Source organism: Meleagris gallopavo, chromosome 4 (genome assembly GCF_905368555.1).
Source record: "Meleagris gallopavo chromosome 4, MGAL_WU_HG_1.1, whole genome shotgun sequence".
Classification (NCBI taxonomy): Eukaryota; Metazoa; Chordata; class Aves; order Galliformes; family Phasianidae; genus Meleagris; species Meleagris gallopavo.
In genome coordinates, this window is record NC_139407.1 from 26,898,346 (window position 1) to 26,913,349 (window position 15,004).

General features: G+C 41.1%; 1 protein-coding gene across 7 annotated transcripts in view; it reads left to right on the forward strand.

Annotated features, from left to right (window-relative positions):
- The window catches only part of WDFY3 (WD repeat and FYVE domain containing 3), a 143,528-nt gene extending 132,024 nt beyond the window's left edge, over window positions 1-11,504 (forward strand). For 6 of the 7 annotated variants that reach the window (XM_085222605.1, XM_085222608.1, XM_085222609.1 and 3 more), the window contains 8 exons: window positions 269-427; window positions 1,864-2,043; window positions 3,438-3,620; window positions 4,241-4,337; window positions 5,389-5,718; window positions 6,790-6,901; window positions 7,133-7,330; window positions 7,800-11,504. In XM_085222605.1, the coding sequence (XP_085078731.1) occupies window positions 269-427; window positions 1,864-2,043; window positions 3,438-3,620; window positions 4,241-4,337; window positions 5,389-5,718; window positions 6,790-6,901; window positions 7,133-7,330; window positions 7,800-7,920 (1,380 nt within the window). In that variant the 3' untranslated portion in view covers window positions 7,921-11,504. Of the gene's footprint in view, window positions 1-268; window positions 428-1,863; window positions 2,044-3,437; window positions 3,621-4,240; window positions 4,338-5,388; window positions 5,719-6,789; window positions 6,917-7,132; window positions 7,331-7,799 lie in introns of those variants that run through there. The other variant, XM_085222611.1, reaches the window with a different exon arrangement.
- Window positions 11,505-15,004: the final 3,500 nt, after the last annotated feature.

The window sequence follows — 15,004 nt, forward strand, 5'->3', positions numbered from 1 at the left end:
ATATAAGCCAATTCATAATAACTTTTAACAAGACTGCAAAGAAAAAAAAACCCAGATCAATTAAATCATGTAATTAAATTTCAATTCTTGTGTTCCCTCAGGAGGCATCTTATGGCAGAGCCTGGAATTATTTACATTTGAGAAAAACATGTCAGCAAAATCTTGGTTATTTAATGGTTCAGTTTGCAGGATGGCACTTGAGCTTTTGTATTTTTCACACCTAACTCTAATACTGCAAGTAATCCTTCTCTGTTTTCTTTATTTCCAGGCAGTAATTGTTTATGAATGTTTGTCAGAGTGGGGTCAGATACTGTGTGCCATTTGTCCCAGTCCCAAGCTGGTTATCACTGGGGGAACAAGCACAGCGGTGTGTGTGTGGGAAATGGGCATCTCCAAAGAAAAAGCTAAAGCCCTCACATTGAAACAGGTAAAATACAACAAAGATGTCAATTAGGGAAATGATATTCCAAAATCAAAGGAAGTTTGTAAGCTTTGAAACTGTGAGTTGAGTAGACTTGGAAATCTGAATAGTCCCAGTAGAGACCTACACTGAAAATAGGTAAAATGTATCATAAAAATTTCATCATTTTGAGGATTGTTGACCATGTGGAGCTTGTTGTAAAGATGGGAAATAAAATAGCAATGTTTTTATAAAGTAAATTTTAATATTTTTTAATTAAAAAAAAAAAATCTAAAAAAGTAGGCAGATGTGTTTTCTATGGAGTAAGCTATGTTACTGTAGAGATCTCTGTAAAATACCCCCATCTGAAGACTGACAGGGAGGGCAGCGAAAGAGGCTGTCGCTACTGTTCATTTTTCTACTTTTTCTACTTCTTTATTTTCTTGTAGAGTTATTTAAATTGTGTTTCTGGGCAAACTTTGCTTTTTTGGGCAAGAACATGTTGTTTGTGGAGTGCAATAATACTCCTTCAGGCTACCTTTACATTGTTTTTGTTTTGTGAATTCAAAACATCAGTCTTGAACGCAATGAGGAAAGGACCTGTGTTCTTAAGTCAGTTGCAGATAAGTGCAGAGGAAGTCTTATGTGTGTATTTCAAACAAAAAGCCAAGAAACAAGATGAAAACAAAAAAAGACAAACCACACCAACAAAACACCACCAACCCACCACAAACAAACAAAACGTCTTGTTCTAAGTAGCCAGATTGTGTCACTTTTCCTGTTAGTATCTTAACAATAGGACTTTGTTTTTTTGTTCAGTGGAAAACTTCAACTAAAACTTAGATGAACAAATTTAGAGAATTAGTAATTAACTTTTCAGCACTGGTCTCCAACATTGATTGTCTGAAGCTGTATTTCAGAAGTGTTTTGCTAACAGTTACTGCAAGATAAGACACTGTATCCTGAATTTCAGGGTGACATATTTAAGTTGCTCTGCTTTTGTCAATGAGGACAAAGTAAGTGCAAGGCCAGTTGCTGTAGCTTATCTGATGACTTTGTAACTTGGTAAATAGGAGAAATCCAGCTATATTCCACACTTCTATTCAATTGTTACTTCAGGCCTAAAATGTAGGGGTCTTCTCAAAGCACATGTTTGTAATTTTATCCTCCTTGCTGTGAACTTTGTCGTCTTAGTTGTAATTTTTCTTTTCTTTGTCTTTTCTCAAACACCAACAGGTTTTTAAGTAGGAGCCAGTTCTTATTTACAAAGAATTTTTGTTTTCAGAAAATGACTCCTATCAATTTCAGTTGTGGAAGCAGTCACCAACTAAATACTTTTAGTCCAGCTGGGCCTTCTGATAAAGCGTTTGAGTTCACGTTGACTGAATCTCTTTAGGTTTAATACAACAACTTCTGTGTTCTCTTTTGATTGTAGCATGTTCCTTCTTTCTTCCGTTTTGCAGGCGTTACTGGGTCATACTGACACTGTCACATGCTTAACAGCATCACTGGCTTATCACATCATCGTGAGTGGCTCACGGGATCGCACCTGCATCATCTGGGATTTGAATAAGCTCTCCTTTCTTACACAGCTTCGAGGTCACAGGGCTCCAGTTTCAGCACTCTGTATAAATGAATTAACGGTAAGAAACAAACATCCATATGCAGTGGGAGTGTTAGCAAGAGCAAATTAGGCTCTTCCATTGGTTTGGGGAAGCTTGCGTAATTTACATTAAAACTTATTACCTGGTATTGGGAATAAATTGTAATGAGAAGAAGAGGATAGTAAGAGGCACTGTTTGTTAGCTGTTCATCCAGTTGTAGTGTTGCTGGTGTTTTAAACCACAGCTACTACTTCTCCTCTGCACTAGATGAAAGGACTGTTTCTTGCCCTTTTCCCAATTAGGAAGGAATCATGAATTTTAATGAAGCACGTGTCAGTGAAAAAGATGGGAGGTTTGAGCTGAGTCATAAAACAGGCAAGAGAAGGTACTTAAAATATGCTGTAGATTGGTGAAAAATAAAGGAATTGATCTACTTAGTAAATGCTATAAATTCAGCAGACAGGTTGTTACTAAGTCTGTTTTTCTGTGTACAGTCTTAAAAAAAAAAAAAAAAAAAAAAAAAAAAAAAAAGTATATCATCCTACAGTTTTATTTAGGATTTCAAACAGCCTGAAAAGGAATTACTTCAAAGTCGCTGCTGCAATCATAGAATGGTTTATGTTGGAAGGGACCTTTAAGATCATCTAGTTCTAATCCTCCTGCTATAGGCAGGAACATCTTTGTTTTGACCAGGCTGCTCAGAGCCCCATCCAGCCTGTCCTTGAATGCTTTCAGAGAGGGGCATCCACAGCCTCGATGTGCAACCTGTTCCAGTGTCTCACCAACCTCACAGTAAAGAATTTCTTCCTAATATCTAGTCTAAATTTTTGCCATCTTACAGTTTAAAACCATTTCCCTACATCCTCTTGGTACCTGCCCTTATAAAACGTCACTCCCCAACTTTCCTGAAGGCTCCCTTCAGGTAGTAGAAGGCTGCTATAAGGTCCCCCCAGAGCCCTCTGTTTTCTAGGCTGAAGAGCCCCAGTTTTCTCAGCCTGTCCTCACATGCAGGTGCTCCAGCCCTCTGATCATCTTTGTGGTCCTCCTCCGGACCTGCTTCAACAGCTCCATATCCTTCTTGTCCATTGTTGGGGGCCACAAATTGGATGCAGTACTCCAGGTGAGGTCTCACGAGAACAGAGTAGAGGGGCAGAGTCACCTCCCTCGACCTGCTGGTTATGCTTCTCCTGATACAACCCAGGATATGGTTGGCCTTCTGGTCTACAAGTGCACATAGCCAGCTCATATTCAATCTTTCATCAATTGATGCTCCCATATCCTTCATCTCAGGGCTGCTCTCAAGGCGTTCTCCACCCAACCTGTATCTGTGCTTGGGATAACACTGACCTATGCAAATAAACCTGGCTTATGTTTTTGCTGAAACAGAATCTGAGATTTGTTTTCACATATGGAGTTGTTACTTGTATTTTCAGGGGGATATTGTATCATGTGCTGGCACTTATATTCATGTATGGAGTATTAATGGCAGTCCCACTGCAAGTGTGAACACTTTCACTGGTCGAAGCCAGCAAATCATGTGTTGTTTTGTGTCAGAGATGAATGAGTGGGATACCCAGAATGTCATCGTGACAGGACATTCAGATGGAGTTGTACGGGTACGTACTTGGAACCACTGCTTAGAAAAATAAGTTTACACCTTTGTAATAGTTAAGTAAATTCCAGTTCAGCATCCTGGCTGGTACTGAATGTGGTCCTGCTGTTCTGGGGTGCTTCATTTATATATATTATATTTCAGCCACTTGTAGCTCACTGGCTTCTATGCCTGGAGTTTGTAGCTTTTATTCTCTGCTTTTATTGTGCACACTTTTAGGTAATTCATTTTGCTGCCTGGCAAGAAAAGAGGAAAAAGAAGGAAAAATAAAAAGAGCATCTCTGTTCACTGCCAGCCTAACCTGGCTTTCATTATTTTGTCGTGTGCGTGCCTGCATCTATCTTAACTAGAGTCTGCTGGTCAGATTGCAGTATGGAGTGGATTTTTTATTTGAACAGCTGAAGCGTTAAATAATAGCACAAGGCTTGTTCAGCTGTCATTCAGGCATTTATGTAGTTGACCTCCTATGACCCTTGGGGGGGGGGGGAAAAAAAAGAAGCAACCTGCCTGTTGTACTACTGGTGTAATTGTACAGTTCTAATAATGCCTCTTAACTCTAGCAATAGCTGGGAAGAAAGCTAAGAGTTCCATATTTGCCAGTTTGCTTATCCCTTGTCCCTCCAGTTCTGGCGGATGGAGTTTTTGCAAGTACCAGAAACACCAGCTCCAGAGCCTGCCGAGGTGCTGGAAATGCAAGAGGATTGCCAAGAAGCACAAATAGGTATGTCTCCTACCCACAGTTTGGTATTTGCCTTTTATCCAATTTCCCCTTCACATAGATAAAATCCTGTGGTTGTGCAGGGCAGAAAATGATAGAAGTGTTTTCTCTCAGTGGAAAATAGACATCCATTGGACATGATGAAGTGTCTGAGTTCTCATTCACCACTTCATACTGTCATTTCATGCTGCTGTGAGCAAGGAAAACTATGGCCATCCTTCCTTTTGTTCTGACAAGAGTAAATTCCTTCCTGTGGTTGCTTTGCTATCACTGAACCTACTGGATACTACCATTGTCCAAAGGCTACGTATTTCTCTATTTTGAAATAAAATTATAGCTTAAGAGCAGAGTTAACAACCTGATGTTCCATCAGTGGAATTTTACATAAGGAGTGCCAGCCATGCCATAGTGTTTTCTGTGGTCCGAAGAATATGGTCTGTGCTTGATGGGCATGTGCTTTACTCATCTCATCTTCCTTTTTTTTCATCTTCGTGTTGAAGATGTGAACTAGACTTGGATGTGGATCCTACGATACTCATAGGATGCTTTTAATTGCACAGCTCAGCTTTTTTGTAACAGAATATAAATGTATTGAACTGCTGTGTTTTTGCATCGTGTTAAGCCTGTTGATAACATCTGCCTTGTGTTGTCCTGAGTCTCATCACTGCTGACTGCTTACTGTTTTCCTGAGTGACAGGAGGAATTTTTAATTTTTTTAAATTTTTCTTTAACTTGAACACTTTTGAAAGCTGTACTCACTGTGTCTTTCCCAGCCTACCTCAGAACAGCTATTGTAGGAACTAACCTCTGTTGCCAAAGAGATGAAAAATGTGGTGATTCCTGCTGGTGTTTACTGTGGTGGGTGCTGGATCTCTGCAAAGGCTCTGAGATTCCCACGTGTAATTTCCCTTTAGTCATGCCATGGTGGCACCTGTTCGGTTGTAGACAGTGTAGCAGCAAGAAAGGAAGAAAGCTTGGCCTATAAGCAAGGAAGAAAGCTTAGCCTATAAGCAGTCCTGCTAGCGATGTTCTCTTTTCTGTTGCATGAATTCAGGACAGGAAGCCCATGAAGAAGACAGCAGTGACTCTGACGCAGATGATCCATGCATTGGCCAGGATGTGAAACTGCAGGAGAGCCAAAGTCAGCCAGGCAGCACCAGCCACAGACCGAGGTCAGCCTCAAACAGAGTGGCAGCAGCATGGTCAGCAGACAGTGGCTCAGATGACTCCAGGCGATGGTCAGACCAGCTTAGCTTGGATGAGAAAGATGGCTTTATCTTTGTGAATTATTCTGAAGGACAAGCAAAAATACATCCCCACGCTCAGGTTAACCACCTGCACCCCAGCTATGCTGAAGCACGGCACTACAGCAAGCTTAAACCAGGTAAAAGAAGTGTAGTACGCTTCCTTGGTTGGATAAATTTGCTGTTAGCACTGACCCAAAAAGCCGTAGCTCTGCAGTTTTGAGCAGTGATGGCTGATAAATTCAAAAGTTGTCTGTGAGAAGTTTCTGTGTTGAGGCTGCACATTGTTTGAGTTTTTCCTGAGAAATGGTGTTGGGTTTACCTTGGCTGGCAGCTAATCTGCTCACTTGCTGTCACTGCAACGGGATGAGGGGAGGGAATAGGAAGAGCAAAAGGGCAAAAGCACAAAAACTCAAAGGTCTAGCTAAGGATAGTCTACTAAGCAAACTAAAGAGGAAGAAAAAAAACCATAAATGAGTGATGGAAAGGCTCTCACCACCTCCTGCAAGCAGACTGACGTGCAGCCAGTTTTGGAGTGAACAGCTTCCTTACCAGAAAGTGCCCTTCCCTCAGTTACTGAGTATGATGTTGTATATGACATGGAATATCCTTTGGTCAGTTGAGATCAGCTGCCCAGCTTGTGTTACTTCTGAGCTTCTTGTACACCTTCAGCCTACTTGCTGGTAGGTGAGGAAGAGTGGGGAAAAAAGAGAAAACCTTGACGCTGTGAAAGTAGTGTTCAGCAGTACCTCAAACACTGCTATGTCCTCAACACTGTTGTAGTCACGTAACCAAAACACAGCACCGTAGGGGATGCTGTGAAGAAAATGAACCACAGTTGGAAATCTCAATCTTGGCTACAGACAAAATTAATAACAATGATATTAATGAAGCACTCTCAGTCCTGCTGGTCTTCAGTGCCAGCTCCACTCTGAATGTCACTGTTCTCTACAACTGCCAGCTGCATTTGGTGAAATGCGAGACTCTGCTTTTCATTGCATTTTCTTCTTCCTTGGATGTGTTGGGGAGCAATTGGGAGTGTATTTTCCCTGAGTGGGAAGTGATCTCTCAGAGTTATCAGCCTCTGGGGAGATAAAGATGTTTCCTTTCTACAAATTGATGCACATGGATATTTTGGGGAGGGAGGAGGGTATAAAAATGTGAACGAGCAGATTTGTCTTTTTCCTTTTCTCCTTCCTGCTCCCTTCTAGGATACCGATGGGAGCGGCAGTTGGTGTTTAGGAGCAAACTAACTATGCACACGGCATTTGATCGCAAAGATAACGCGCATCCAGCAGAAATCACCGCCCTCGGCATCTCCAAGTGAGTAGCTCACAGGTGATCACTCAGTGCATTTTTTCAGTGTTGTCAAAGGATGCAGATTCTTTGCATAATACTGTTTTGTGTGTGTTTGTTTGTTTTTGTTGAGAGAACTGGTTATTATCTTGGTCATTAAAACATCATAAAATATTCTGACATCTAAAATCTGCTATCGCTATTTGTACCTTACTGAGCCATAATTGTCATGGAAATGCTTTTGCTTTTTTCCTCCAGGGATCACAGCAGAATTCTCATTGGGGATGGCCGTGGCCGAGTGTTCAGCTGGTCTGTGAGTGATCAGCCGGGCCGGTCAGCAGCCGACCACTGGGTGAAGGATGAGGGAGGGGACAGCTGCTCAGGCTGTGCAGTCCGGTTCTCTCTCACGGAGAGGCGTCACCACTGCAGGAACTGTGGGCAGCTCTTCTGCCAAAAGTAAGCTAGCACCAGCCTCCTTTAGATTCTTTCCCATATAGAATTTTAGGCTATTGCATATCACTGAACTCTACAAACAGACTGTGTTTTCCACTCCCTATCAAAACAGAACTGATTAAAAAAAAAAAAAAAAGGAACCAAACATTAGTGCTGCCAGAATTTCCAAGGAAGAGTTAGAAAAAGCAAACATTCCCCTTTATATAAACAGTGAAGCTGTCAGCTTAACGTAAGTGTCAACTAGGAATGAAATCAAGTAATGAATCCTAGACAAATTAAGTTAGCAAAGGAGAAAAAAAATATTTCTTTTTCAGCAAATAGTTCATCTTATCAATCTACAAACACAACACAGTATCAGAATTTGTTTGGATGGTGTTGAGATGTTTGAAGTCACAATGGTAATTAACACACCTGGAAGAAAGCGGTGAGGCTGGGAGAGGACAAGTGTTCACAGTGGTGTTTTTCTCTGCAGGTGCAGTCGGTTTCAGTCTGAAATCAAGCGTCTGAAGATTTCATCACCGGTCAGGGTCTGCCAGAACTGTTTCTACAACTTGCAGCATGAACGGGGCTTAGAGGAAGGGCCCAGGAATTGACGAGGTGGTGGTAAATGGAGACCCTGTACAGTCCTGCTGTCAGCCTGAGAACTAATGTGAGCATTGTGCTGCGATCAGAAGGGAGTAGAATATTGTCTGTTTACACTTAAGTTTATACTGCATTTTAAGCACTGAAAGTATAAGGGATCATTGAATTGATTTGTGTTGATGGAAGGTGTGTGATGAGGTGAACAGCACGTTGGAAGAGCCAGGCCCAAGAAGACATGGTTAATAACCACAGATACAGTAGAACTGTCAACCTCTAACTCTGTTGATATGGCTATGAAGAAAATCCTCACTTACCCTAAACACCAGTTCTTGTCTTGTTTTTGTAGAGCTAGTCATCTGTGGGGGGGGGGGGTGGGAGGGAAGGGAAGGCTTTTTAGAAGATAGTTGTAAATCTGCCTTCTTCGCAAGCAACTGTGTATATTGTAAATAGGTATAATGGCCTTTTTATCTAAATATGAACCTAACTGCCTGTTACATGGGACTTCAGATTAACCACTATACTTTGTGTGGCATCTTTCTCATCTATCAACTTAAATATGAATGTTTAGATAACAACAACAACAAAAAAAAGCAACAGAAAACTCGAAGGCATTATGTGTATTTCTGTTAAAAATCCAGTCTGTGCACGTTCGTTCTTCAGTTGCCCACAGTATCTTAATTTAAATAAGGCTATTCATGGAACTACATGGATTTTTTTTTTTTTCAAAAGAAAACTTTTTTTGAGAATAGGACTTGGAGTATTTTATTCTAGCTGTAAGATAACCAGGAACTAAATTGTAAACTTTGGTTGCATTTTATACCAAAACTATTTACTGCCTCATTGTTGTTCATATTTAACAAGGCCTGTTTTATACATGTCAGAGCTGCAGTTTTGTTAATTACTTAGTGTTCATTAGCAGCTGATTCATGCAGTGCAAGAACCAGCTTTTACCTTCTTTAAGTCAGTAGCGATTGGCTTGCATACAGGTACAGAATGAATTTTCCTGTGCATAGAATTTTACCACTGTTGTCCCGTAGCTTATTTGAAAAAAAAGAAAAAAAAAATTAAAAAAAATAAAAATGTTTGGAACAACGTAGTCATTCGGGAACGAGTTAGTGCTTGTTCTGCCAGAGATACTTTTAAGAGCTGTCTCCGTGTGTCAGCAAATGGCATGACCCTGAGGACAGCGGTAGATTTCCATTACCATTTTTAAGTTTTAAAATGAATTGAATTGCAGTATTTTTTTACTACTCTGTCACTTCTTTTGCACTACATGTGGGATGAAGTAGAGACATGGACATCCACTGGGATTGGAACACACTCATTACACAGGCCCGTGGACTGCTTTCCGAAGGAGGTTTTAACAGTGGGTTTGTTTGTTTGTTTTAAATATGTGTGTATATATTTTGTAAATGTGTGACAAACTGATCTAGATCTAGGTAAGTTCACATTGGGTTCTTCAAAACAACAGTACGGATTCGACCCAAAACAACAGAAGACAGGCAGCCCCACTTTTGCTCTGCAGAACATCAGTGTGTGTATTTGGCTGCAGACGGAGAGGTTACCCTGCACTGGTAGGCGTTGGGCAGACTCCATCCCCAGGAAGAAGATGATTTAAACTGTTGTTGGAATTGCAGTGTGGGAAATGCCAGCCCCTCTGTGACAGTGGGTCCCTGTACCTTGGAGACACACTTGTCTTCCCTTGGTTGGACCTTCTAGATCCATTTGTTAATCCTAACCACTTACTCTCTACCCTGGTATCACATGTTTATGCACTGAAGGTTAAATATGTATTTTGAGACGTTTGTTTATAAAGTATGTGCTGGTCTGTAAAATGAGAAATTCCTCTGGTTCTGGTATGTATACTAGATCCCCAAACGAGCAGAAAGGCTTTTCTAGAGTCCTTGCACACTGTTGAGTAAATGCAGGTTTGTTTAGGTTAGCTGACCCAAATAGATCCCTTCGGATCCAAACTGTGATAAGTAGCTGCATTGCATGGCTCCTTTGGCAGATTTATTGTTGAACATAGAAGGGGGGAAGCCCTCAGTTAACGTGCATGGAGTGCTGGAATATCTATATTCAGATGTTCTCTAATGTTGCCTTGACCCTTCCCAAAATGATGCGAAGCCAGCATAGTTCAGAAGATGGGCTGATGGCCTACATGTTTACTGTTTGAAGAGAAGGCTCTTTTAATAACAGTTACATGCTTTTAAGTCCTCAGAGATCCTTCCCTCTTGCCTCTAGTTTTCAAAACAAAACCGAATTTAAGGAAGAATTCTGTTCCATGAATTGATTCCAATTAAACCCTAATCAAAACAGGGCTTCTGGCAGTAACTTCGGTATAACCTAAATATTAAAAGTAAGATCTGGCATATATGACTAATGTGGGCTCATGAAGACTGTGCACCGTCAGTGATGATGTAGTTGGCCGTTGTTTGACTATGCAGGCACGTGGCACCGTTGTCAATCTGTGCTTTTTTACCTTTGGCAGCCTACTAAAATCAGGATCACTATTCCTTTCCGAGTCTGTAGCGTAGAGGTCGGACCACATTTGCATTTTGCAAACCAATAACCACAGCCTTCTGACTTAATTCCTCAGTTGCACTGTTCTAAAACCACATTTGTGCTGGTGGGAGGTGGAGGGGAAGTACCCCACCTGCTCGTATTTCCTCTGGCAGCTGGTGCTGTGGGCAACTGCTTCGTTCACTGGGGAGTGGTTTTCTCATTGAAGCTTCTAATGCAAAGACTTGCTTTGTTTTCCATGTGAAAATGGGTTGCGCAAAAATATGCTCATGTACCCTAACATCAGTAGACTGTATTCTCTGCAAGTACCTCACATGTCTTCTCCTGCCTTGTTCTTTGTAGTATACTTATTCATGTACTCTTAACATTCGTATGTAGTGTGCAACTGTAATGTCATGCTTACCAGAGGGGGTTGGCTGCCTCCAGCCCACAGTCATCGGTTCAATAGCAGAACACTTTAGATAAGTTATTTTGCACTTTCTTATGTATAAAATTGGTAGATACTTATATTTGCTTTGTATCATTTAAAGACTCCTTTTGTTTCGGTAAATGAACTGTGTATAAAATATTTATGCAGTTGAAACTGTTTTTAGACAGTATTTTTAATTTCAGCAAGTTTGGTTACTTGTTGCATGACTATTAACACAGCTGACTTTTTGTGTCAGTGCAATGTATATTTTTTTTGTCCTGTTATTAACTTGTAAGCCCTAGTTAAATGGCCATTTATTTGTACAGCATTGGGAGTAAATTGAAGATAACTGGCTAAGACTGGAGTGTGGAATTTTGTACTATATTGCAGAATCCAATATCTGTTTTTTGGTGGTTACGTAAAAGGCCTGACGATTTACTATCTAGTGTGCAATCTGTGATATCTGAATGTTCATTGTATATTTGTCTCCAATGCAAAAAGTTAGAGTAACACAGTTACAATACATGATTAAATGCAATAGTTCAGGTACTTAAGTATTTTTTTCATTTCAAATAAATACCTGCTATTTACCACCAAAAAGCTGTTTTGCATCTGTTGGAAATAAGCAACATTTGCAGCTGAATAAACATTTTTAAAATGGGAGTGGTAGTTGATGAGTACCATGTTTCTTTATCCTCCGGACAAGTAAACTTGTTGTTTGATATCATTCTACTTTCTGAACCCAAGTACAGTCATCTGCAGTGATGCAATGTAAAATTGTGAATTTTTTTTTTTCTTTAAGAGTGTCATTGTAGAGAGTGGGAAGCCAGCAGTGTTGACAGTGTTTTAGAAGAATAAGCTGTACTGATACAGAGAAGGCAGACAGTAAAGAATAATCTAAGTCACATTCCATAAGGACATTTCAAGAGAAGGAAGTATTGAAAACTTAAATCATCTTTTCCAAGGAGAGAGGACAACTGCTAGAGCAGGACTTGACCTTATCTGGTGAGACACAGCTTAAGATCCCCAAACGCTGAAATATTTTACTAATGCTTAGAATCATAAAATGATTACAGTTGGGAAATACCTCTAAGAGATAATCATGTCCAACCTCTAACCTGTCACCACCATGCCCCCTTCAATGCCTTTGTGTAATTTTTTCTAATTTGGTAGTGCTGAAGAAGGTGGGATTTTGTTGTGATGGTTACTTACATGGCAATGTTGGTTGCTAACAGTTTTTCTCCAGTTAAAAAACAGGCTTTGTTGCAGCTGGACCTGCCATGTTCCTTGGCTGATTAACACCAGAACTTACACTGCATTCTTAGTGCTTGTCAGTAAGTGATTTCTTTAGCTGTAAGATAAAAATACCTTCAAGCAATGTTATTAACCATCTGTGCTTACTGCATTCAGCACAAACTGATTTCCCAAAAGCTTTGTGGGGTGGGAGGGGGGTGTTTACAATATATACAATGTATTTAAGTGTGCTTTGCAGTTGTAGTTAGCCCAGCTACTCTGGTGCCTCAGAACAGGTCACAAAGGAGCTTCAGCAGAGAGCACCTTGAGCCAGTAGAGCGCTCTGGAGTCAGGGTGCTAGGTCTGGGGTTGTCAAGTAGAAATGCCCTCTTATCTGCAGCTCCAGGCTGGTTTATACAGCAGAACCACTTGCTGTATGGTAATTCGGCATTTTCTTCTCACTGGCAAAAATGTGCTGGCCTTCTTCGTGGATCCATACCACATTAAGTTAGCAGACCTGTGCTCAATTTCATGTAGTGTTCTGAATGATATGAAGAACCTGTAGTTTTAGTGCCATGAGTAGTTTTTAGAACTTTTTTCTATCTCTCCAATACATGCTTCCACTGAGTCAGTCTTTATAGTTAGTGACCATGCCTTATTTCAAGAGTAGCCTCCATTCTGTTTCTTGCTGTAGGAGATTAATTCTTTTGAAAGTTTGCCAATGGCAGTGTGATAACTTGGTCAAACCTGCTCATAGGTAAAGCTTTGGTGCTGAAAAACTTCGGCTTGGAGACGTCTGGCTACATGTTTCCTCCTGCTTCTCTCAGTAATGCAGCAGAACAAACAGTGATGGAGTGGACAGGTAACACACTGAAGAGGTAATTCCTATGCAGCCACAAAGCTATCCAAGTAGTATTCTCCTTTGTGTGAATTATCACCATTTGCACTAGCTACGGAATATGATGTTAAACTAAATTTTAAAAAAAACAAGGACAGGTTTGAGAAAGGTTCAGTGCATTATAGTGGGCATTTTTTACATGTTGCCTTTCTAGATGTGGGAAAGAATATTGTGCTATATATTTTGTAAACTTTCTTTGTATAAAATGATACTGATAAGATCCGTCAGATTAAGAAGTTATTGAAAAAAAAAAACAAACTCCTGCAATCAAATTTCAATAGCTACTTCATGATTTCATGATTACCCCTAAGAAGGGGTCTTCCCCATAACTACAGTTTCAGTGATAAATGTGAGGAACACATAAGGATAAATATAGATGGACTAATGCCTGCTCTGGGAGGCCCTTGTTGTTGCAGTAAGCCTTCCTCTGCAGCTGGTGTGGTCAGCGTTCCCTTGTGATGCGCCCGCAGTCAGCTGAAAGCAGTTTCTCTAAGTGTTGCTAGTTCAGTTCCACACTGAATTTGTTTCATTTCCTTTGGAGCTCTTTGTAGTGAACAGGCTGCCAACTTGTAGGGGACTAGCCCAGGTTGTGCCATGCCAATGGGATGTAATGGCTGTTACTGTTAGGGGTAGAGGCATAGTGCATGGCTATGCATTGTTGGACAGCCTGTAGAACTCTCAAGAGGATGACTGTTGGTCTGGTCTGTCAGCAGGGGCTCTTTGTGGCTGCCCAGCTTCACATAGGATGTGGCATTAATGGAAGGAAAGCATATGGCTCTGCATAATGGGTTTCTCAGCTTTTTTCAAGGAAGAGGAAAGTGAAAGATGTTCAGAGTGGATTGAGGCTTGCCATGGACAACACTTGCTGTTTTGAGAGCTGAAAACTCTGCTTTCCTGTGGTAAAATACCAAGGTTCTGTTGAGACTGAGTCTCGAAGAGAGGGAAAGCATGTGCAGGTTGCATTTAAATTCACCTCCCCTTCAGCTTTGGTACAGCAGCTGCTGCTTCGCTGTCTGCTGAGGGTCCCTCTGTTCTGATTGCAGAGTCTCCTTTCTCTTAGGCAGCAAGTGCCTGGCCATGTGCAGCACTTCAGAATGGATAGCTGGAGGATAGGACCTTGATATGCTTGGTTCTGTAGCAAGAAGTTCACCAGCAGGTTAGTCTGCAAATGCAGTAGACTTTCCATGCAGTGTTTGTGAATTACATTTGGGATTACTCTTTTCAGCTGATGGGCACAGAGAGAGCTGTGCATTGAAAAAGCAAACCAAGTTTCAGCGTGAGCTAGGTTGTGGCCACGGGCAGCTGCTGCTTAAGCCAGTTTTCCAGGGCTTCCCAGACCTGTCAGAAACCGCATGTTGTCAGCTTTTAATAACTTCTGGATCAGCTACTGCCTTGCAGATTCTGGGAACTGGAGAGTTTGACAGATTTTATTTCCTGAAGAACAAAAGCCCAAAGGCTTAGTGCAGACACTCTGTATGATGCAGTCATGGGGTCTGCTAATTATAAGTGATTTACTCATAATGTCCAAGGAGGAGAGATGTCTTTGATCTTCCCTGGAACTGGCTCACATCTCTAAGCAACATAGGTCTGCATCTTCACTAGTAGCTCATACTGGCTCTTGTTTCTTCAAAGCAGGAAAGGGTTGAAATCATAGAAATACTAGGAGCAGGAACAGAGCAATTTTACAGAGGAAATGGTCTTAGCAGAAATTTGTATTGGTGCTGAATTGCAAAGAGCTGTTTAATATATTTACAGATAACTTGTGGGGTGTATGTGTTTAATAAAAGAAACAACATTCAGCACTGGGGAGTCTCTGTCAGATGTTCAGTTTAGGGAGGTCTTAAAGCTTCTCCAAGCGCCCTGTGCCAGAGCACGCATTGCCTTATATAATGCCTGGCTGCTCTCTTCTGCTTGTCCTGGAGACATATGGCAGGGAATTGCCATGCTGCTGCCAGCGCTCAGCCTCTCTCCTCCTGCCGGTGTGAATTAACCAGCAGGTCACAGGGACTCTCATTACGGGACAAATGTTCTG